The sequence below is a fragment of the Monodelphis domestica genome, chromosome 1 (assembly GCF_027887165.1).
Source record: "Monodelphis domestica isolate mMonDom1 chromosome 1, mMonDom1.pri, whole genome shotgun sequence".
In the NCBI taxonomy this organism is placed as follows: domain Eukaryota; kingdom Metazoa; phylum Chordata; class Mammalia; order Didelphimorphia; family Didelphidae; genus Monodelphis; species Monodelphis domestica.
The window spans coordinates 739,798,246-739,821,345 of NC_077227.1; the positions used below are offsets into that span (position 1 = coordinate 739,798,246).

General features: G+C 54.2%; 1 protein-coding gene across 6 annotated transcripts in view; it reads left to right on the forward strand.

The window, feature by feature from the left end:
- The window catches only part of SLC25A37 (solute carrier family 25 member 37), a 40,866-nt gene extending 19,680 nt beyond the window's left edge, over nt 1-21,186 (forward strand). For 2 of the 6 annotated variants that reach the window (XM_056814367.1, XM_056814378.1), the window contains exons 2-4: nt 11,785-12,013; nt 13,945-14,001; nt 17,419-21,186. In XM_056814367.1, coding sequence (XP_056670345.1) covers nt 11,785-12,013; nt 13,945-14,001; nt 17,419-17,939 — 807 coding nt within the window. In that variant the 3' untranslated portion in view covers nt 17,940-21,186. Of the gene's footprint in view, nt 1-6,097; nt 6,376-11,784; nt 12,014-12,092; nt 12,665-12,696; nt 12,867-13,944; nt 14,002-17,418 lie in introns of those variants that run through there. The other 4 variants (XM_056814370.1, XM_016428306.2, XM_016428305.2 and 1 more) reach the window with 4 other exon arrangements.
- Nucleotides 21,187-23,100: the final 1,914 nt, after the last annotated feature.

Sequence of the window (23,100 nt, forward strand, 5' to 3'; positions counted from 1 at the left end):
CCTCCCCTCCTTCCTTCCTTTCTCCCTCCCTTCCTCCCTCCCTTCCTTCCCTCCCTCCTTCCTTTCTCCCTCCCTTCCTCCCTCCCTCCTTCCTTCCTTCCCTACATCTCTCCATCCCTCCCTCCCTTCCCACCCCCCCTTCCATAGATTCTATTTATTATGCATGAACTTGAGCTTTTGAGAGCACCCACTGAGTGATTTCATAGCTCTGTGAGCCGGCAGATTAGACAGAACTGAGTGTCTGACTTGCCTAACTGTTGAAAACAGGGGCTAGTTTCCTGCTGTTCAGGTCTGGCCTAGTGGACAGAGAGCCTGCCTGAAAGCTTGCCAGCTGACTGTCGGGTTGTAGGACCTTGGGTGAGTCATTTGGGCCTCTCTAGAATTCATCTCCTCAGCTGTGAAATGAGCTCCCTAAGGCTCTTGTTTCCCCAACTCTGCTTTAATTCGGGGACTCTTCAGGATCTGTTGTCTGTCTGCCTCGAGGATACCTGTCAGATGCCCCTTCCTGGGCTCCTCCTCAGGTTGCTCACAGCTCAGAGAAGGCCTCAGTGGTCACCAGAGGGCAGATCTTTAGCCCTTTGCAGCCCAGGGGAGAAGGCTCTAGCCAGCCCCCAGATAGAGGGTCTGCGGCTGTCCAATAACCAGGGATTCAGACATTCTCTCGTGGAGCTGAATTGTTCCCATCCTATGGATGAGGACGCCGAGGCTCGCCCGCTCTGCCAAGGGCATCCTAGATTAGAGAAGGAAGGAATTGAAGAGGTGTCATCTGCTGAAATACTTCGTTTTACAGATGAGGAAACTGAGGTACCAAGAAAGCTGGAGCCACTTGACCAGGGTCCTGCAGTCAATGCACGAGCCCAGATTTAAACTTGGATCTTCTGACTCGGGACTCAGTAGAACCCCTTGGAGGGCATGGATGAGCCATTGGGACTTTTCTGCTCCTGCGCCACCCCATCAGGCTGACCCTTAGAGTCCTGGGAGATGGGCTTCTTTGGGTGCCCTTCCAGGGGGGCTGGGGGCCACTCACAATGGAAGTTTCATCCCAGAAGTTTCCCAGAGTCCCTGATTCCGGAACTCTCCAACCTCAGAACATGGTTTTTACTGGAAGATGATTTTAATTGAAAACAGGTTTCTGGCAGCCGCTCGGAGAGATTTGGCGCAAGATGGGCGAAGAGGCCAGGGAGGATCATGGGAGATGTTTGTGTAACCCCGAAGCTGCCAGTGGATGGCCGTGGGAAGGATGGATGGTGGTGCAGGGGCCCAGGGAAGGCAAGCATCTGCCCTGGAGGGGTCGGGGAAAGGGAGCTTGTGAGTCCTGGGCTTCTCCTGGCTACAACCTGTCTGAAGTCCCTCCGGTGGTCCAGGGATTGCCCCAGGTGCTGGAGAGACCAAAAAAAAGAGGCAAGACATCCCTTTGGGGGCACGTATTTTTATTGTCCCCAATCATATGGATGAGGAAACGCAGTCCCTGAAAGTTCTGGTGACAGGCAGGATTAAAGTCGCTCTGGACAGATTATTGGGTGGGCCTCAGTCTCCTCCTCTGTAAAGTGGGAGGAGGGAAATGGGCTCCCTTGTTAATAGAGCACTCTCGGGGTGGCCACACTCCAAGCGGAGTCCCTGAGAAGAATCCAAGGCCTTTGGGGCATCGAGGGGGCACCGTGGATGGAGCTTTGGGCCTGGAATCAAGAAGGCTCATGAGAGCAAATCTGGTCTCAGACACTTGGTCGCCGTGTGACCCTGGGCAAGTCCTTTCATCTTGTTGGCCTCCATTTCCTCGTCCGTCAAATGAGCCAGAGAAGGAAGTGGCCCTCCCCGCTAGCATCTTTTGCCAAGAAATCCCCCGGCGGTACGCCGAAGGCTTGGACCCAACTGGAACGTCTGGGCCGCAGCGAGGGCCCTTCGAGGCGCTGGCTCCTTCCTGGGAGGCAGGTCATCGGTCTGGCCCGTGAATCAGAGGCTGAAGCAAGGCTGCCTGTCCTCCTGGCCCCTGGGGGCTCCCCTGGGGGTGCCAGGGATGGCCGCCCCCAGGGCTCTCTGGACAGCTTCCGGGCAGATGACCATCGCCAGGGAAGCCCAGGCTGCGGGGCCTTCAATGAGGACCTCTTCCCCTTTCCTGGCCAGCCAGACAGCGTCCCAGGAATCGCTTCTCCCTCGGCCTCTGGACGGACCTCTTTGGCTCTGTGGGGCGGAGGAGCAGCCCGAGCGCACCTGAGGCCGAGGAAGGAGGGCTGGGCTGGGCTTGGGAACAAGCTGCCCTGAATCCTCCTCACAAGCCGGAGTGCCCCGTCGCCGGCCCGTAGTAGGCGCTTTATTCGTCGCTCCTTCCTTCAGAGCTTCCTCGGTCGGCCGGGAGCAGAGATGCTCCGAGACTTCGTTTGGTGCCTTCCTCGGGGGCCCCTCATTGACCATTTTGTGGCCACTCAATGATTGCGCGTCTGCTTATCCGCCAGCTCCAGCTGGTCCGCCATGGCCTGGCGTGCCAGGATTCGGGCTCCAGCCTTGGAGCATGGGGGGGGGGGGGGCGGAGGAGGGGCCTGGACTGTCCCCGCCTGGGGATTGGCTCCCTCCAGAGCCCAGCCCCAGACTGGCCTGTAAAACACAGGTCTGCCCACTCAGGCCCCCCACCGAGTCATCTAAAAGCCGATCCGAACCCCAGAACCGGAGACGGATCGGCTTTGTGAGGGGGCCACGACCTCCTTGGCTCGGGTCCATCCCCGAGATCTCCTGGCAGTGAGGCTTCATGGTGGGGAGAAGAGGTTCTACCCAGGGACCCAGAGGCCGTTCTGCATCTGAGGGAAGATTTGAACTCGAGGCCTTCCTGACTCCCAACCCCAATCCCCTCACTTCATGAAGGAGAAAAATGGAGAGCCAAGAGACTTTAGAATGATGCTAGCAATAATGGCAGCAACACTGACAGGAGCTTTGTGCCAGGCACTGTGCTAAGTAAGCCCTTTGTGGGCTTTATCTCCCAACAACCTTTTGAGGTAGGTGCTGTTAATGTCTCCATTTTACAGATGAGGAAACTGAGGCAGACTTGCTCAGGCCCAGTGCTCACTGAGCTGCCCTGGGGCTTGTCCAGGGTCACAGGTAGAGCATGAAGCCATCAATTTCTAGCTGGAAGGGAGGACCCCAGAGCTCATCTAGGCCAGGGCCCCCACCCTCGTTGTATGGGGGAGGCAACCTTGGTCCAGGGAGGGCCGGGGATAAGATCGCAGGCTGGCCTTTGTTTTTGTGGTTTTGCCTTTGATCCTGGGCCCAGTGGTTAGCACAGAGCCAGGCACATAGCCATCACTTAATGAACGCCTACTGACTGACTGATGGCTGTAGAGATGACAAGGGGAGACGGGGAAAGAGACAGAGAGAGAAGGAGGGAGCCAGAGAGGGAGGGAGGAGAGAGACAGAGAGAGGGAGAGACAGAGAGAGAGACAGAGAGGGAGAGAGAGATAGAGACAGAGACAGAGAGGGAGAGAGAGAGAGAGAGAGGAGGAGGGAGAGAGAGAGAGACAGAGAGACAGAGAGGGAGGAGAGAGAGAGAGACAGAGAGGGAGAGAGAGAGAGACAGAAAGGGAGAGAGAGAGAGAGAGGAGGAGGAGGGAGAGAGAGAGACAGAGAGGGAGGAGAGAGAGAGAGACAGAGGGAGAGAGAGAGAGAGAGGAGGAGGAGGGAGAGAGAGAGAGAGACAGAGAGAGGAGGAGGGAGAGACAGAGAGAGAAGGAGGGAGCCAGAGAGGGAGGGAGGAGAGAGACAGAGAGAGGGAGAGAGAGAGAGAGAGGAGGAGGGAGAGAGAGAGACAGAGAGGGAGAGAGAGAGGAGGAGGAGAGAGAGACAGAGAGACAGAGAGGGAGGAGAGAGAGAGAGACAGAGAGACAGAGAGGGAGGAGAGAGAGAGAGACAGAGAGGGAGAGAGAGAGAGAGAGAGAGAGGAGGAGGAGGGAGAGAGAGAGACAGAGAGGAGGAGGGAGAGAGAGAGAGACTGAGAGACAGAGAGGGAGGGGAGAGAGAGAGACAGAGAGGGGGAGAGAGAGAGAGAGGAGGAGGAGAGAGAGAGAGACAGAGAGACAGAGAGGGAGGGAGGAGAGAGACAGAGAGAGGGAGAGACAGAGAGGGAGAGAGAGGAGGAGGGAGAGAGAGACAGAGAGACAGAGAGGGAGGAGAGAGAGAGAGACAGAGAGGGAGAGAGAGAGAGAGAGGAGGAGGAGGGAGAGAGAGACAGAGAGGAGGAGGGAGAGAGAGAGAGACTGAGAGACAGAGAGGGAGGAGAGAGAGAGAGACAGAGAAGGAGAGAGAGAGAGAGGAGGAGGGAGAGAGAGAGAGACAGAGAGAGGGAGGAGAGAGAGAGACAGAGAGAGAGGAGAGACACAGAGAGGAGGAGACAGAGAGAGAGACAGAGAGGAGAGAGAGAGACAGAGAGAGATAGAGAGACAGAGAGAGAAGGAGGGAGAGAGAGACAGAGAGAGAGGAGAGACACAGAGACAGAGAGAGGAGGAGGGAGCCAGAGAGGGAGGGAGGACAGAGACAGAGAGAGAGACAGAGAGGGAGAGAGAGAGAGAGAGAGGAGGAGGGAGAGAGAGAGAGAGAGGGAGAGAGAGAGACAGAGAGGGAGGGAGGGAGACAGAGAGGGAGAGAGAGAGAGAGAGAGAGAGAGAGAGAGAGACAGAGAGAGACAGAGACAGAGAGACAGAGAGAGAGACAGAGAGAGACAGAGAGAGACAGAGAGACAGAGAGGGAGAGAGAGAGAGAGAGAGGAGGAGGGAGAGAGAGAGAGGGAGAGAGAGAGAGGGAGGAGAGAGAGAGACAGAGAGAGGAGGAGGGAGAGAGAGAGAGACAGAGAGAGAGACAGAGAGGGAGAGAGAGAGAGACAGAGAGACAGAGAGAGAGAGAGAGGAGAGAGGGGAGAGAGAGAGACAGAGAGGGAGAGAGAGAGAGAGAGAGAGGAGACAGAGAGAGAGAGACAGAGAGGAGAGAGAGAGACAGAGAGACAGAGAGAGAGAGACAGAGACAGAGACAGAGAGACAGACAGACACACAGAGGGAGACACAGAGAGAGAGAGAGGGAGGAGAGACAGAGAGAGGAGGAGGGAGAGAGAGAGAGAGAGAGAGATCAGTTATTGCTTATTCAAGATCTCCTGCCCTTGTGGGCTGGTCTAGGGGGTGAGTGATGGAAGGCTTGGCCAGCCTGGAGGGTGCTGGGGTGACACTCCCAGAAGGAATGCCTGAGCTCTGGGAGTCTCTCACCCGGCCGGCACCCAGCCTCCTGGTCTCCGCAGCCCTCCCTTCCTGGGTGCTGGGCCGGCCCCTTGGCTGGGACACCGAGGCACAGTCCGTGGAAGATGGCGGCCCCTTCATCTGCCTCGAGTTGCTGTGCTGGTGACAGACAAGTGCCTGGACAAGCCCTTTGTTGCCTGCTGGAGGGCCCAGGAGGGGGCAAAGGAGGCTCAGTGATATGTCTGGGAGGTTTTTTTAACCCTCAAACCTCACTTTCCATCTCTGAATCCATACTAGGTATTGGCTCCAAGGCAGAAGAGCTATCAGGGCCAGGCAATGGGGGTGAAGTGACTCGCCCAGGATCACCCAGCTAGGAAGTGTCTGAGGCCGAATTTGAACCCAGGACCTTTCGGCTCTAGGCCAGGCAGGGGCAGGCCCAGGATGACCCCTCAGGTGTGCCCTGACTCGATGCAGACCTTGAGCTAATTCCTAGCTGTGGGAGGTGGCGCTTCCAATTGAATCTTCACACATCCTGGGGGGCTTCTTGGCATTTAGGGTGGTGCCCCGAGGCTGGCTGTGTTGGGCCTAAGGATCAGGACTGCCTGGATGCTGCCGGAAGTGGGGGGGGGATCTTGGAAGTCCGTTTGCCTGTGTTTTCAAGTCATCGTGGTGGGGTCCGGAGGAGAGGCACGGCAGGGTGTGAGCAGTTATCAGTCCTGGGTTCAAATGTAGCAGCTACGGGGGGAGTCACTCCGGCTGCTAGAACCTCAACCTCTTTGCCTGTAAAATGGGGATCACAGTGACCTGCAGGGCTTCGCTTGGAGCCGAGGGGGCGGCTGGAGCTTGCGCAGACTTCCGGCCCGGTCAAGTGGCAGTTATGACTCTTGTACACAGGGGGCGCTGCGGAGCTTTGGACAGAGGTCGAGGGCTGGCACGTGACAGCATTAGGAGGCAGGGATTGGATCCCGCCCCGCAGGGGGTCAGGCCTGGGCGGGGCCGACTTTCCTGTCCCTCGAGTGTCTGTGAACCATAGTTTGTGATCTGTGAGGGGAGGCCGTTGTGCCCTGAGTGCTGGACTGGCCGTGGGGATGCGCCCGAGTTCAAAGCCCACCCTTGACACGAACTGTGTGATCCAAACTCTCCGGACCTGTTGGCTCATCGTAAAGCGGAGGTGAGCCCTGTTGTGGCCGCCGCAGCGGCTCTGCTCAGCTGACTGCTGTAGAAATGGCGGCTGTTGTTAGTGTCCACAACAAGGATAATCACTTATTGTAGAAAAGCACCCTGAGATTGGAAGGGGGCTGGATTCGAATCCCGACACTTCCACTTCCGCCTTGTTTGACCCGGACCTGGGCACTTTTTCTTCTGCGGAGTGAGCCCGAGGGCCCTTCCAAGCCCAGAGCTGTGACCCTGTTTCTTACCATCCCTGGTACCCCTCTCCCTGCAGTTGTCCCGGCGCGAGGGTCGGCCAGGATTTCCTCCAGGTGCTTGGAGCCACAGCCCCCATTGGGCTTCCCAGTGCGGCTCACTTCTGTACGAGTTTAGTCCAGTTGTGTTTGCAGCCCTGGTCGGGGTGGAGACAGACAGACAGACAGACAGACGGGGGAGGGAACATGGCGTGAGCAGATCCAGACACGCTCCACAGCCTATCCCAGTGCAAAGCGGAGCCCGGCGTTTCCCGGATCCCTTTCTCGCTGCCAGGCCGGAGCGGGGCTTGGCCTTCTGCGCCCCCCCTCCCCCCTCCCCCCCCCCCCCCGCCGGGTCAGCCCCCCTCCTCGGAAGAGTCGTTGGTTGGCTGGCCCCAATGCCAGGAGGGAGAGCCAGCCGGCCGCCTCGGCCTTGCGGGAGCCCCGTCGAATGCGGTGGGCTGTGGGAGGCAAAGGCTGCGGCTGGGCTCCGAGGGGCCCGGAGGACCTGGGTGGGGGGTTTCTCCTGCCCCTTCCTGTGTCATGTGAGCCTGGCAGCGGCTCATCCCCGGGACCCCGTGTGCCCTTCCTTATGTGCCTGGGATGCAGTGCAGCGGAGGCGGCCGCGGCCAGGCAGCTCCTTCTGGCCCGCCCTCCTTGGTGGAGCCCCCGGGCTCACCCACCCACCCTGCTCCGGCGGCACCTCCGGATTTGCGGATGTGTCGGAGGGAGTTTGAACAGAGAGCGGGAAAGACCTCTGTGGTTGCCCAACTGCTGGGGCCCTCTGCAAGCCTCGCCCTTGATTTTGTTCATTTGAATACGTGGTTGGGGAAGGGGTGCCTGGACTGGGCCCACCAGCCTGCCCCCCCAGGTCCCCCCAGGCCCCCCGGGCTCTCTCCCATCCCGAAAGGCCTTGGCCGGGCCGTGGAGGCCCACCAGGCTGGCCGTGTGGCCGGGTTTCCTCCGGGGTTTAAGTGGTGGCTGGGAGGGGGCGGGCTCTGTGGCCTGTGCAGGGATGGATGGATGGTGGACACCCTCCTTTGCCAAAGGGTCCTTGTTCAGAGGGTCAGGGAGGCGGCCTTGGGGTTCCTGAGCATTATCTGCCGACCTCCAGTCAGGTGGGAAAACTGCGAGGCCCGCCAGGCTTGGAACTCGCTGCCAGGGCCTGTGCGGTGGGCCCAGAGGCTTCCAGCTGTGTAAACAAGGCCCCCCACTTGGCGGTGGTGATGGGGCGCCCACAGCTAGGCCTGTTTCTTGACGGAATCACACGTTAGGGAGTTGAGATGATACTGAGCGGATCTTATTTCATTAATTTAATGATTAATATGAATTTAACCTTTAAAAGTTAACTTTTATCCGCTTACATTGAATTTTGTTTTTATAATGCTTAGCCAAGCCCTTCTCATAGGCCGAGCTCATTGGATTTCAGGGCCAGGAAGACCCCAGTTCAAACCTCTCTCAGACATTCATTTCCTCTCTGCGGCACCTGCTTAAGTTTTTCCCATCTGTAAAATGGACATAAGAGCACCTGCCTCCAAGGCTTGCTGTGAGGATCCCATGGGACAACCTCTACAGTGTTCTGGTACCCTTGAAGCTTCCAGAGATACGAGCAGTTAATGTCTCCGTTGTGTACGTGGGGAAACTGAGACTCAGAGCACTCATGGGAACCTAGATCTAGAGCCAGAGAGGGCTTGTCATTGAGTCCGCACTCCCCATCTGCCCTGCCCCACTTATAGCTGAGGAAATCGAGGCTTTGAGAGGAAGAGGCGTGGCCGCCTCTGGGCTTCTCTGTCCTGGGCCCCCCCCCATCCCTTGACCGACACATGCACTGTGGACTCTCACACTGCTGCTGGTCAAGCTTTGGACCGTCTGGGGCCACGTACCGTAGGTGTGTGCCTGCGTACACCCACATATACCTGAATAACGCTGCCTCGTAATTCATTCTTTCATATTGTGACGTTCATTCTCATTATTATAGAAAGGAAAAGGAGGCACCCTGGTAGAGTGGTGGAGAAAGAGCCATCGGGGAGTCCAGGGAGAACCTGGCTGGGTCATTTCCTGCCTCTGATGCCAGCTGCCTCGGTGACCCTTGGCCAGGCCTATCAACAGCTTTGCTTCCCAAAAGGAGATGCTGGGGGAGGGGGGGTGCTTGGGTAGATGGAGGAAGTTTCCCCATCTGGGAATCCCCAGCCCTGATGAGAGACTCATCCCTGCCCTTATCGTCATTAAGATATCTTTGGAGGAGGATGGGATTTTCTGGTGAAAAGTTTATCAGGCCTTCAAGAACTCAGAGCAATGGGGGACTCTTGGAATATGGCTGAAAGGCGTAGTTTCCATTCATTTACTGGTGAATGCATTCATTTGTTTGTTCTTTCGTTCCTTCATTTATTCAGTGTCTTCCCCATTGGTTCTTCACTCCTCCCCTTTGTCCTTTCTTCTCTCCCCTTCTCCTCTTTTCTCCTTTCTCTGCACTCCCCTTCTCCCAGTCCACCTCTTCTCCCAGCTCATGAATTTATGCTGAGAACAGCCTTATTAGGGCTAACAGGGTGTAACCGAGCCCCAGGCCAGGAGGTGACGTGGGGAAGGAAGAGAGAGTTGGGCCGTGGTGCCCACCTCCCCCTTCCCTCACCCCACCTTGCCTGCCCGGTCTAGCCAAAGACGGCCTCCGTCGCTGCCAGTGGTGGGTGGTGAGGGCTCCGTAGTCTTCCTGGATCTCCATCTCTTCTTAAGCTGCAGAAAACATCCTGGACAATGGGCCAGCCATACAAGCCCTGGCAGGAAGGAGTTGAGGGGGGGGTGCCAGGGCTCCTGAGCAAGGAGGTTGGGGGGCTCTTCTAGAAAGGCTGGAATTACCAGCCACTCCCTCCTCCCTCTGGCAGCCACCCCCATGCCCGTGTTGACAGCTGGCAGAGAGAGCTGACCGTCTGCCTGGGATTCAGAAAAGCCGAAGCCTCGGTTGGGTTTCAAAGCCTGGGCAGAGCTCTCGGGGGAAGATCTTGATAGTGTCTTGTGATGGAAATAGAAGTCCTTGGGCCAGGGAATACTCTGATCCTCAGCGTCCTCTCCAAGCGGGTCACGACTGAGGGCAGAGGGGGATGCCAAGCGCAGAGCTACGTACGGGGCAGCTGTAGGCATCTGGGGGGCATCTGAGAAGGAGAGAGGAGGAGCCCTGCCCTCAGAGAGCCTCCCAACACGTCAGGGAGAGGGTGCCAGCTCCTTTGCTTTTAAGGTGACCCCCCTTCCTGCTCTAAAACCAGGAAGGACTGGGCGGTGTTTTTTATTGAACCTAGACTTAGATCGTCGGCTTAGCACAGGGCATTTAATAACTCATCATTCCATCTGAGCTATTTGAGAAGTAAAAAAAAAAGGAAGAAGTTTGGAGGCCCTTTAAAAACTGTTTGACCCTGGACAAGTCACTTACCCTCTGCCTCAGTTTCTTCATCTGTAAACACTAGGATAATAATAGCATTTACCTCCCAGAGTCATGCAGATGAAATGGGAGGAAGTTAACAAATGCTTATTAGCAAAGTGCCTGGACCCCAAAGGCCCTGTTTAAAGGTTAGCTATTATCTGCCATTTCTCATCATCATTTTTCTGCAGCAAAATGGAATTTGGATGTTGGGTTTTCACAGCTTGTAAGTGGTGCCTTTGTTTAGTCTAGGATGGAGAGCGACCTTGAGAGGCCGGCAAGATTAGGAGGTGTAACGGAACGTGCCTGGGCTGGGGAGGACCAGACGAGCAGAGAAGGCCTTGGCTCACCTGGGAGGCTCGTGTCAGGAAGGACATGGGGCCCAGAGGGACCAGGAAGTGGGGGGGCCGGAGACCCTGCCGGAGCCTCCCCGGGACCCAAGGTTGGGGGGCACATGTCAGCCGTCCTTCCCCGGGAGGAAGGATTAGACTCGTCCTGCTTGGCCCCCCATAGAGCGCATTTAGGCTGGTGCAAGACAAGTGAGACATTCCAAAGTAATTCGGGTCTTCGGAGGAGGAGGAGGAGTGAGGCTCTGTCTGCGTCCAGGGAGACGCGGCGCCCCCGACGCTGAGGTTCTGCGATGCCGTAGAGTGGTGCTGTTTGAATGGAGAAGACAGGGTAGCCCCATGGAAAGAGCCCTGGAGCCCTGGGTTCAGCTCGCTCTCCGCGAGCCCCTGCCAGCCCCAGGCTGGCAGCGGCCCAGGGGACTCCCAGGGCAGGGTGGGGCCTCCTCTGCGACTTAGAGGGTCAACCAGGGCCTGTCAGAATCGGAACCTGGACCCAGGTCCTCTTGGGTCGAGGCCAGCTATAGCCCATGAGACTCCTCTTCTTTCTCAGCTGTTGAGAAGAGGCTTTGGAGGCCTCCCCGACTAGCCCTCCTTCTGCTAAACTCTGCTGCCTCTTGGCGGTGAAATGAAGCCTCGGGGTGGAGGAGGGCTGCCATGGCGCCTCCTCTGGGACAGCGATGGTGGCAGCTGAGGAAGCCCTGGGGGCCCTTTTCCCTCTGGGGGAGCTCCTCTCCATCGCTCAGGGTGGTCTGTTGTCTCTGGGAGGGGGCGGGGGGAGGCGCTCCGCCCCAGCAGCTCGCCTCTAGAGGAGGCTCCAAGGGGTGCAAAGCGTTTTACAGAGAGCATCTCCTTTGAGCCTTCAGCGACTCACCAGAGGTCAGCGTCCTGATGAACCTCATTTTACAGATAAGGAAACAGAGGCAAATGGGTTCCTAGCCTTCCGAGGCAGGATTTGAACTCGGGTCTCTTGGTCCAGACGAGCAAGCGCTAGTTACCATAAACACATCCTCCCGTGCCCGTCGCTCTTGGCCTTTCGGCTGGGCTTAACAGTCTCCTGCTTCAGGGTTTACCAGGTTTTCACAGAGGTATCTGGGGGTTTAGAAAGTATCTTCAGCACATTTGAGGCGATTCCGCAAGCACGAAGCATCTTCTTTGTACAAAATACTGTGCTGGGCGCAGGAGACCCAAAGAATTGGAGCACAAGCCCTACCCTGGGGAGGGGCACTGTGTGGGGGAGACGGCATGGAGGGGGCCTCTGCTCTGGGGCAGGAAGGGACCTCCCCCCGGCCCCGGACAGCAGGGAGGATGCCGAGGGCCCTGTGGCCACTGGGCTCCCCAGGGTGGCCACTTGCCCGGCCTGGGGCTCCGTGTCCGGGGCCTCTGGCTCACGGCTGTTCTGCTCTCTTTTCCTCCCCCTCCAGACCAGAATGCAGAGCCTGCATCCAGATCCCAAAGCCCGCTACACCAGCGTCTATGGCGCCCTCAAGCAAATCATCCGCACGGAAGGCTTCTGGAGACCCCTACGGGGCATCAACGTGATGGTGATGGGGGCAGGGCCGGCCCACGCCATGTATTTTGCCTGCTATGAAAACATGAAAAGGATTTTAAATGAGGTCCTCCACCGCAGAGGAAACAGCCATCTGGCCAATGGTATTTTGAAAGCGTTTGTCTGCTCTGCGGCAGACCCTCCCCTCTCTGCTTCCTCGGGCCTTTCCCCTGGGTGACCCAGCGAGCTGAGGCGCCCGCCTGCCCGCCCGTCTTCAGCCCGGCGCTGGGATCCAGACCAGGAGGCCGCCCGTACCTCTCTCTCCCTCTATGCAGGCCTAGAGCGAGAGAGAGATACAGGACCGGCCCGGGCCTTGCCCGCTCCCCCTTTTCCGAACGTCGGGGGGCTCGGCCCCCGGGGGTGCGCGCGGCCCTTTCCTGTGTGGTTGACCTTTGCTTTAGCACTCAGACTCTCTGCTAGACCTTTACTGATCACCTTAAGTAGAGACAGACGTGCGGACGCAGGCACGGCCTGAACAGCCTCTCAGACTGTTTAAAACCCAAACCAAAGACCTTTGGCACAGCGGCAGCGTCGGCAGCAGCTAATCCGCCTTTAAGGGATCTGGCAAGAAGGTCACTGACTGGCCGGAGCAGCGCCATGTGCAGGATCTAAGCTTCGGGGGTCCCCTCCGCTCCCTGCGCCTGGCTGGTCCCAGGGATGGAGTAGTTTGCTTTTGGAGAAGGGGGGTGGAGACGGGGGTGGAGCTCACGTGCGCAGCTCTTCCGTAACCTGCCGCGAGGGCTTGGAGCGGGAGGGTGAGTTAGGAGAGGAGGGGGGAGGCTGGGCGGCGGGCCGGGCTTTCCGTGGGGGGGCGGCGTGGACGGCGGTGCAGGCTCGGTTTTCTGGGAACTGCAGCCGCTCTGCCACGCCTCGCCGGGGAGATGTGGCCAGTAACAGCTTTCTTCTGCCTTCCTTTTCTGCCCCCACCGAGAGCGCCCCTTCGGCCAACAGACCTCGGTAATCCGCGCCCCTCGTGTGTTCTGGAGAAATGTCTGATTGTTACATGTGCCGAGATGCATTCTGGGACCGTCCTTTAGTGAAGCGGCACGATTGAGGTCTTTGGAGACTTGGGTCCCCCCGGCGAGCCCCACCGGGAGCAGAGCGAGATTCTAGGTGTCCGGAGGGGGGCGGGCTTTATGCCTCAGCCTCCCGGCTTCCCTCCTTCCACTCTCCAGTGAGAAAGCGTGGAGCCCCGGGTACCGTTCCTGGACCCGTGCGATGCTCACGGTCCTTCAAGGCTGGCTGCCTGCCCGTGGAGAGGCGGGCTTTTAAGTGTGTCTTCGATGCCTACCTACAGCGGCCCTGTCCTTCTCCTGCCGCCCCCGCCTACGCCCCAGGCCGGTTCTGTGGAGCACCGTCAAGGTTATCTAGTCCAGGCCCCCCCTTTAAAGTGGAGGAGACGGAGGCCAGGAGAAGTGAAGCCACTCTCTCCACGGGCTCACGAATAGTAAGGGGGAGAGCCAGAATCTGAACCCAGGCTCTCCGATGCCCAATCCAACTCCTGTCCTTCTTTTCATTTCCCTCTCTCTGAGCATTATGCTCTCCCTTGCATGGGCTCCATCCAGGCTACAGCTGAGCACCTGAATTCCTGAATGGAACGAATCGAATTCTTTTGATTTGGGAGGCAGGAGAGGGCACTGAGAGGGAGGAAAACCCCCTGAAAGCGATGGAGAGTGAGCGAGCTGCTAACGGTGGTTTCTGGGGGTGTTCCAGCCTCCGTTTTTCTTCAGAGGCCTCTGTGGAGGAGGCTGCTGGAATGTGCTGAGCTCTGTGCCCTTCCTTGCTCCTCAAACCCCTGCCTGGCCCCACGCTCCTTCCCCAGTTGCCCTCTTTAGCCAGTCCCCGGCACCCTCGGTCCCTTCCTACCCTTGCTTGGGGCTCTCGGGGCTAAAAGCTAGGCACCCGATGGTAAGTGTTTTTGCCTTCCTTTTTCCTCCGTAAGAAGCCAGGCCACGAGAGCCTGGGTTTGAGGTCCCCGGAACTGAGCCCCAGGGGGTTGCTTTTGGAGGCTAACTTTCTGGAGTTTGTTTTGCAGGGATAGCGGGGAGTATGGCCACCCTGCTCCATGATGCCGTAATGAATCCAGCTGAAGGTAATGTGTCCCTGCCCTGGGGAAGGGGGGGACTGGAGCAGGTCCCCACAGCCTGGGAGGGAAGAAGAGAGGCTCCTAAGCCAGAGGAGTAGTCAGGGACACCTAGTTCCTTCTTTTTAAAGACCAGCAGAGTCCCTGACGTCTCGTTTATTTGATTACATGATATCCTTAAGTAAATAAGGCAGTTCTTTATGGAAGCAGTGAGGTGACGCAGTGGATGGGCCTGGAATCGGGAAGGCCAGAGTTCAGATAGGGCCTCAGAACCCGAGACCTATCTGGGTGACCCTGGGCAAGTCACTTAATCTCTTTGCCCTTGTTTCCTCACTTGGGAAGCCCAGATGAGAAAATATTTGTAAAACATGTAGCCCAGAGCCTGGCACATAGTAGGTGCTAAATAAATGCTTATCCCTTCCCTAATTTAAATGTGGTTTCATTGATGCCCTTAGTTCCATAATTCAGAGAAAGGGACCAAAAGGAGGGAATTAAGTTCTTCCAAGGTCCCTGGTTCAGGCCTCAGTGACCTGAGCCAATTGCAAGATGTGCAGTGGAATGGACCTGAATTCCAATCCAGACTCTCAGCTGTCTGGCCCTCAAGTCACCTAGTTTTTCTAAGCAACTCCCCAAGAGAGATTCTTAACCTGGGACCCATGAACTGCTTTTAAAAAACATTTCAATAAGTGTTTAGTTTTCTTTGTATTAGTAAGTATTTTATTCATTAAAAAAACATTAAACAAGAGATCGGTGAGCTTCACTAGACTGCCAGAGGGCTCCATATTGAAAAGCAAAGTGAAGAACCTCTGATCTGTGGCCCCAGAGTTGCAGAGGAGGTGCCAGCTTGTGCCATGGCTTCATCCAGATTACTGGATCAGTAACATCACAGCCCAGTCTCTATTCCCCTCCTCTTAGTGATGGTATCAGCCATAACGAGTTAGAAGACCATAGGAGTCCTGGGAAGGACCTTAGTTGTCATCAAAGCCAGCCTTCCCGTTTTACGGATGAGAACCCTGAGGCCCAGACAGGTTAAACACACTTGAGCAGAGTCACACAAGGAAGCTGTGTGGGGAGCTGATCGCAGGTCCTCGGCACCACATCTAGCGTTCCTTCCGGGCTAGGCTTGGTTTCTCTGAATTCAGATCAGCGATCGCTGGTCATATAATCCAAGGGGCAATTTTAGTTGGACTTCCTCCCCGGACGAGCCGATTGTTTTCATTTGTAAAGTCAAAGCTGGGCTGATGAGGAAGAGGCGGGGGATTGGCTCTGGGGAATAGACAGCCAACTGCTTCTGGTTTCCTAAACAGCAGCTGGCGACTGAGTCAGTGGGATGTTCTCACGGAGCTTACAAACCCTGCTGAGTCCTCCTCAAGCTTAACACCAGGCGAGGCGGCTTTGGGGCCAGGAGAGACGGATCTGAGAACCGTCACCTATTGGAGGGTCTTTGACACCCAGCTCCACCAAGGTGCCCACAAATTGGTTTGCCCAAAGTTTCAGAAAGAAAGGAACAAAGAGGAAAACTTGTCCTACCTCCCAGGAGCTATGAGGGAGCTCAGACTCTCCTGTTTTATAGGGAAGGAAGCCGAGGCCCCCGAAGTAAATGGATTTGCACAGTCCCACGGTTACTTAATAAGTGGCCAAGCTAGAATTTGAATCCAGACCTGTGCTTTGCCATCTCATCAGATCTGGCAGTTCTCAGAGATCATCTAGTCCTGCCTGACTTCGGCTTCTCTGACCTTTATTTAAAGACATCTAGCCAAGGGATCTCACGGTTTCACAAGGGAACTCGGCACCCATTGCCCAGTTTTACTTTGGGTTTTTCTTCCCCTCCTGAGGGAGCTGTACCAGGGCTGCCAAGTGACTACTTGGTCTACAAACCAGGCTGTGGGTTGAGTTTTAAGAAAAACTTGAAACGTGGGGTCTTGCCTGCCTTTAGAATTAAATTCCTGCCACTCCAAGTTTCAGCATGGTTTCCCCTTGTTGAATATTTAATGACTAGCCTTATGGAAACCTGAATCAAAGAGCTGTCCTGTGGAAGAGGGACTAGCCTTGTTCTGCTTGGGCCGGAGGGTGAGGGTGGGGAGAGCGAGGGGCCCAGAGCTAAGAGCAGCTCTGGATGGATGGCTCCAAGGAAGACCTCAGTTCCACGTTAGGAAGGGTTTCCTTATGTCTTTGAGCCGTTCAGCCGGGCATGTAGGTGCCGTGGTAGGTCCTGGGGATCCAAAGACCAAACAAGAAATAGTGCTTGCCTTCAAGGAGCTCATGCTCTAATGCAGCTGATCCCAAAGAGGACCAGACTGGCCCCTGGAGGAATGAATTCCCCAACCCCAGAGGTCTTTAAGCAAAGAATAGCTGACCTCTTATTAGAGTATCAACATTCTTCAGGAATTCATCAGACTTTTAGGAAGAGCCTGCCGGACACTGTGCTAGGCTTGGAAGGCAAAAATGGGACAGTTTCTGACTTCAGGGAGCTCCCCTTCTTCTGAGTTATAGAGAGGATCCTTAGGTCGGGGCAACCCTTGTGGACCTCAGTTCCCTCATCTATAAAATCAAGAATGTCAGACCAGATAGAGCTGTGATCCCAGATGACTGCTGAGATCCCACGTGTGACCTCTCAGGAATTCCCCAAGCCATCCCTCTCGCCAGAATTGATCGCCCCAAAGGATTCTGGTAGGCCACTTAAAAGCACACTAGATAAAACAGATATCAGGCAGTCCTTCCACAGGCAGTTATTAAGCATCTACTATGTTCTGAGCACTGTCCTAGTTGATGGGGCTACAATTACAAAGAATGAACCAATCCCTCTTTTCAAGGGAAAGCAATCGAGGTTGGGAAGTTTGGGGTGACTCTGGGCAAATTCATTTCAACTTGGGGTGGCTCTGATAAGAATTCTCATTTGTTTTGTGCTCAATCAGCCTTAGGAGGGTCAGGGTCACTCCCTCCCCCTCCTCTGGGGGGCTGGTTAGGTAGCTCTAGGGGAGATGATTGGGCCAAGTTACCCTAGTTGGGTAAGGCAGCGCTTCTTAACTTCGGCTCCCCAGATTTGGGGGTCCAATAATATCTTTTTTTTTTAAAGCTAACCTTTGGCTTTCCTTTGTAATCTCATGTATTTTATTTTAAATGTGATTCTGAGAAAGGAACCAAGGGCTTGGCTTCAGACAGCCTAAGGGGTCAGGACATGAAAAAGGTTGAGAATCCCTGGGATAGGGACCCCGAAGTGGCAATGGGGCACATTCAGCCCAGGCTGCCCTAGATTGTGATCACTTGGGATCCCAAGAATGGGGCTGCTGAGAGCTCTCCCATCTGTGTCCTTTGGGTCTAACTTGCCTGTTTTTCTTTATGACCTGACTTGCCCGTATCTCCATCGTGGGGTGGGCAAACACCTTGACCTGGCTTCCCTGGACCCATGGGCATCCCCGCTACCAGTGGTGAAGCAGCGCATGCAGATGTACAACTCCCCTCACCATTCCGCTCGCCGTTGCATCCGGGCCGTATGGAGGACCGAGGGGGTGGGCGCCTTCTACCGGAGCTACACTACCCAGCTCACCATGAACATTCCCTTCCAAGCCATTCATTTTATCACCTACGAGTTCCTTCAGGAACAGGTCAACCCTCACCGGGGCTACAATCCCCAGTCCCACATCCTCGCTGGGGGGCTGGCTGGGGCCATAGCTGCAGCTGCCACTACCCCTTTGGATGTCTGTAAGACCCTCCTCAACACTCAGGAAAACATGGCTCTCTCCTTGGCCAATGTCAGTGGACATCTCTCTGGTATGGCCAATGCCTTCCGGACAGTGTACCAGCTCAGTGGTATTTCTGGGTACTTTAAAGGTGTCCAGGCACGGGTAATCTACCAGATGCCATCAACAGCCATCTCCTGGTCAGTCTATGAGTTTTTCAAGTACTTCCTTACAAAGCACCAAATGGAGAATAGAACTTTGTACTAAAAGACAGACCGTGGGGAACAATTCCAACATCTCTTATTTAAAAAGGAAAGAAAGAAAGGATTCCCCTTCCCATTTCCAACCCCTTTTCCTCCTGCCCCCACACCAAGTTTTACAAGCTTCAAGTTTCCTGAAGCACCAATGTGATTCTTGCAGGGTATGTGCCACTGACCAGCTCCTCCCTGATGCCTTGAAAGAGGGGTTGGGCACGCTGACCAAACACCAGAGCATGGATCCAAAATGGCGGCACTGGAGGTTGGGGAAAGATTTGATCAAAGAAAGATTGATACGTTCCCCCTCCCCCTTCCTGCCTTTTCCCTCCCCTGCCAGAAGAATGAATGTGATTTTTCTTCTTCCCTGGAAATCCTAGAATGCACAGACAGGGTCAGGGAAACGGGGGGCCTGGAGAGGAGGGGAGTTTTCACCTCAGAGACTTAAGATGTTCAAGACAAATTAAATATGATATGTATATACAAGTTCCATTACGCAATATAAAAATAGATGGATAATGTTTATCCTTTATTTTTCTATGTAGAAGTTGAATTTGTGTGTGTATGTGTGTGTGTGTGTGAGAGTGTACAAATAGTATTACAGCTGGGATTTTAAAGCTTTTAGAAAAAAAGAAAAAGGAAAAAAGGGCTCAATTTCTCCCATCGTGATAGATGATAAAACACCAAAGCATCTTTGCCCACGGGTGGCCTAAAAGCCTAGTTAGCCTCTCTCCCTGCCCCCAGGGAAGTTTCACATGAATGTATGTAATAAATGTGTTTATACTTTTGAGCGTTTTTTTTTTAATGGGAAAAAGGTACATTTAAAGAAAACTCTAACCAAGAAGAAAAAAAATGACCTCTTTGTAATTTCTTAGTATACATATGGGATGTTAGAGGCTATTTAAGCTGTCTCCCTACTTTTACAAATAAGGAAACCGAGGCTTGTCAGGGGTGAGGTTACTTTCGCAATAGACTGTGACTGCCTTTTTGTCTTGAATGAATCTTCTCTTATTTCCAAGCCCTTAAAAGGCAAGTTCTCCCAGGACTCTGCTAGAGGTTGAGAGTCCTATGGCCTTTGAGGCCCTTCCCCTAAGGAAGTTCCATAGCCACGTCAGCCCCTGCTACCCTCTTGAGCTGAAGTTGGCAGAGGCTTAGAGCATGCTGGTGTGTAGACTCTGGACCTATTTGTGAGTGTGTATGTGCGTGTGCTTGTGTATTCTGAAGTTTCACAAAAGGTTTCTGTCTGACTGTGGCACTCCAAGACCCTTTTCCTGTGTCTGGATGGAGACTTGTCATCTTCAGTGGCTAAGGTGAATTGTTTACAGGACAGACGTGCAGCTAGCACACTTGGGCAGACGTAGCAGGCCCCCGAGCTTGGTTTTCCCATGATCCTCCACTTTCAGATCAGTTTCTCTCTGACGTTACTTGAGGCCTTGGCCCTTTTCCCACCTGAGAGAAGGGATGGAGACGAGGAAGAAGGACCTTGCTAAAGCCCATCTTCTCTATTCCATGCACTGTAGGAGGTGTCAAAAAAGGGAGGAAGGGGCATTTGGCTTCATCAGTGATGAGGAAGAGTCCGAGTTGCAGACAAGATCAAGACCATTGGGATTTTTGTTGTAGCTTGTATTTTTCTGTTCATTTTAGCATTCAGAGAGATTCTGTCTGGTTTAAACAGAGGCTCCTGGGAGTTTCTTGTAGTGTGTCTACACTACACTACAAAAACCAGACCTGCTTTTTCCAACCCATCACTAACTGCCAGGCCCAAGGTCAGAGAAAAGACTTCATTAGCTGAATTCTTTCCTTGACTATGTAGCCATCCTTGCCCAAATGCCTGTCTTTAGATCTCAGCCAATGGACTTTTCTTTTGGCGGTGATGCTGAGAGGGCCCTAGAGATGGCCAATAGCCACCCACACTGGGCCTAAGGCCCTCGTTGAGTGTTTGGACCTGGGGATCGAGTTCTAGGGAAGTGTTGAGACAGTGCCGTGGTCCAGGGGACACGTGGAAGTGTGGAGGGACCCAGCAAGGCTTGGAGACCTTTATTTGGTGATCTCTAGGGGGTTTCCCTCTGAATCTGAACTGTTAGAAGGTCAGTCTTGAATTCATTGTTCCTGAAGGTGGCAGTGCCAAGTTTTGGCTTCTTAGGGAGAAGGTGCCCTTGCCCAGACAGCCAGGTCACAGCTCTTGGGGGCTGGGGACAGGGGATTGTGCCAGGCACACTTTGGACCAGGTTGAGGGTTAGGGGAGAATGGGATGTGCTGCCCAATCTAGAGCCAGGATTTATTTTCTAAAATAGCTTCTCATTCATCTTTTCCCTCCATCTTCCTCTAGCCTCCTGACTACTTCATATTCCTCCTAGAACTTTTCCTCCAAATGGTATTTAAAACTGGAATGCCTACTTGTCTAGGAGAGACTTTCTGTTAGGGAACGGACCTTTTGGTCTCCTTTTAAGACTGTCGGAGGCTGGGTTTGCCCTCACTCAGCTTGATTCAAGAGGCATCTAAGTGCCTACTACGTGCTGGGTGCCATGCTAGGCTCAGGCTACCAAGACAAAAATGAAATTATGCCCACCCCTGGGTCTCTACGGCAATCCCTTGGCCTTGAAGAGCACACTAGGGCCCCAGGCTTATCCCTGAAAAAGTTTTGTATTGGTCCTGCGCCTTTGTGTCTGGAGGCCGCCTACTTTGCAGGAACCATTAGGTTAAGGTTCTGCCTTCCTAAAATCGATTGTGATGGCTGGGGCAGATCTTCAGAACTTGACTCTTCTCACCCTCCCGTCTTCATTTCTGGGTCAAATTGGCCGGGTTTCCTGATGCTCTGTCCTTTTTATTGAACCTCTCGAGAAGCCACCAAGGGCCAGCTCTGGCCTCTCCCAACACACCCGTCCTGCCTGGGACCATTGGATCTGACCGGGGTCTGGGGGAGGAGGGCCGCCTGGGTTCTCCCCTGTGAAATCCAAATGTGTTTGCTGCTTGGCTTCTGCAAGAACGCACAGTGTGTTGTTTTTCTTTTTTTAAAGGGAGCAAAAGAGTGTTATTTAAAAAACAAAAACCTTGTGATGGCTGCCTTGTAGTTTGTATCCGATTCTGTTTCTCCCTCTTTTCCAGTTGTTCGCCGGCTGTTTGAAGAAGGAATGGGGTGGGCTGGGGCTGGGGGTGGGGGGACGCGTGTGCATTGGTGTGCCGGGTGTTTGCTTCCCAATATGCTGCTACAGTTGTAACACTGGAGCTGGAGGAAAAAAAATAAAGTGTTCATCTGTCTATCTCGTGAGTTATCTGGTGCGTGCGGTAAGGTGGGAGGCTGAGGAAGGAGCTTCAGGGATGCCTGGGGGGCGAAATTTATAGCTGGGGAAGTAGAGGCTGGCCGGGTGCATGGAACCACAGCTGTTGAGGTGGAAGGAGGCAATGAGATGGCAAAGTGCCAGGCCTGGAGTCAGGAAGACCTGTGTTCAAATCTGACCCCGGGCACTGCCTGTGTGACCCTGAGCTAATCACTTCACCCTGTTTGCCCCAGTTTCTTTAGCTGTAAAGTGATCGAGAGAAGGAAATAGCCAACCACTCCACTGTCTTTGCCAAGAAAACCCCAAATGGGGTCATTAAGAGTTGGATGCGATGAAAACAACTGAACGACAAAAAAGGTGGGAGGGATCACTGAGGTCATTAGCCTGAACCTCTCATTTTACAGTGAAGAAAATCAGCCCAAAGAAGACAGAGCTAGAAAGGACCATTTGGTCCAACCACCCAAGTAGCAAGGATTTGAACTCGGTTCTTTGGCTGGAGATGGAGTGCCCTTCATTCTACTTCAATCTCCTGTAACGAGACTACTTAGTAGTTCATCTGGTCCAACACTCATTTTGTGGAAAAAGAGACTGAGGCTGAGGGAAGAGATGGGGTACAGCAGATACAGTGTTGGACTTAGAGTTGGGCAGGCAAGTCACAGCACCTGCCTCGATTTCCTTATTTGTATGAGAGGATGGTAATGTCTACTTGTGGGGGTCATGAAAATCGGAGGACATCCCCAGAGTTCTTTGCAGACTTTGGAATACCAAATAAATGGTTGTTAACACGGTCAACCCATTGAGGTCTGGAGGGCACTTCAGAGGTTAGACCCCACCTCATTTGGCAGATGGGGAAACAGACCCAGAGAAGAGAAAACTCCCAGACTCCGAGCTGGAGGGGACCTCAGAGGTCATGGCCAACCTTCTTTTAGAGGAGGAAATAGACCGAGACTCTAGAATAGTTAAGGTTGCCCAAGCAGGGGCTAAGGCAGAATTTGAACCCAAATTCCCCTCCCAAGTTAGTGCTCAAATTGCCTGTCCCACATTCTCTTTCGGGAGATTGAGAGACCTGAAACAGACTCCCATCCTTCCTTTTGACAGAGAAGCAAGGAATCATGGATCTAGGGCCAGAAAGTTGATTGGGCTTAGTCTTCCAGGCTGAGGATGCCAAGACCCAGGGAAAGGTCATGGGTTTGTTGATCTAAGCTGGAAGGGTTTGACGTCATCAAGCCAACTCTCATTGGCCGGGAGAGGAAAGGGACTGGCTCTCACTTGCCAACAAGTGGGTGGGAATTGGAGCCAAGGTGCACTTGTAGAGCCTCTGACTCCATCTAGTGCCCTCATGGCCACACCGACACCTCTGGACTGCCCATGACTGTCCTGGTCTAGCAGCCCTCTGCCTCTGAAGGGGCTGGATGAAGCAGGATGACCAGAGGAAGGTGAACAGGGTGGGGAAGAAGACTCGGGTGATAGCTCAGCTTCTGAAGGACATGTCTGTCATTGTCTATCCGGGGAAAAGAAGTAAGGAATGAAAGAAAGAAGCACCGAATGTTGTGCTAAGCCTTTTAATATTACCTCCTTTGGGGGGCTCAGTGGATGGGGTCAGGCCCAGAGACAGGAAGTCCTGGGCTCAAATATGACCTCAGATACTTCCTAGCTGTGTGACCCTGGGCAAGTCACTTAACCCCCATTACCTAGCCCTTACCACTCTTCTGCCTTAGTATTGATTCTAAGATGGAAGGTAAGAGTTTTTAAAAAATATTACCTCCTTTGATCTTCACAAAAATCTAGTGAAGTAGTTACTATTATCCCCATTTTACAAATGGGGAAGTTGAGGCAGATTATGGTGAGGCAATTGTAAGAAGAGGAAACTAAGGTGGGTTAAATGACTTGCTCAAG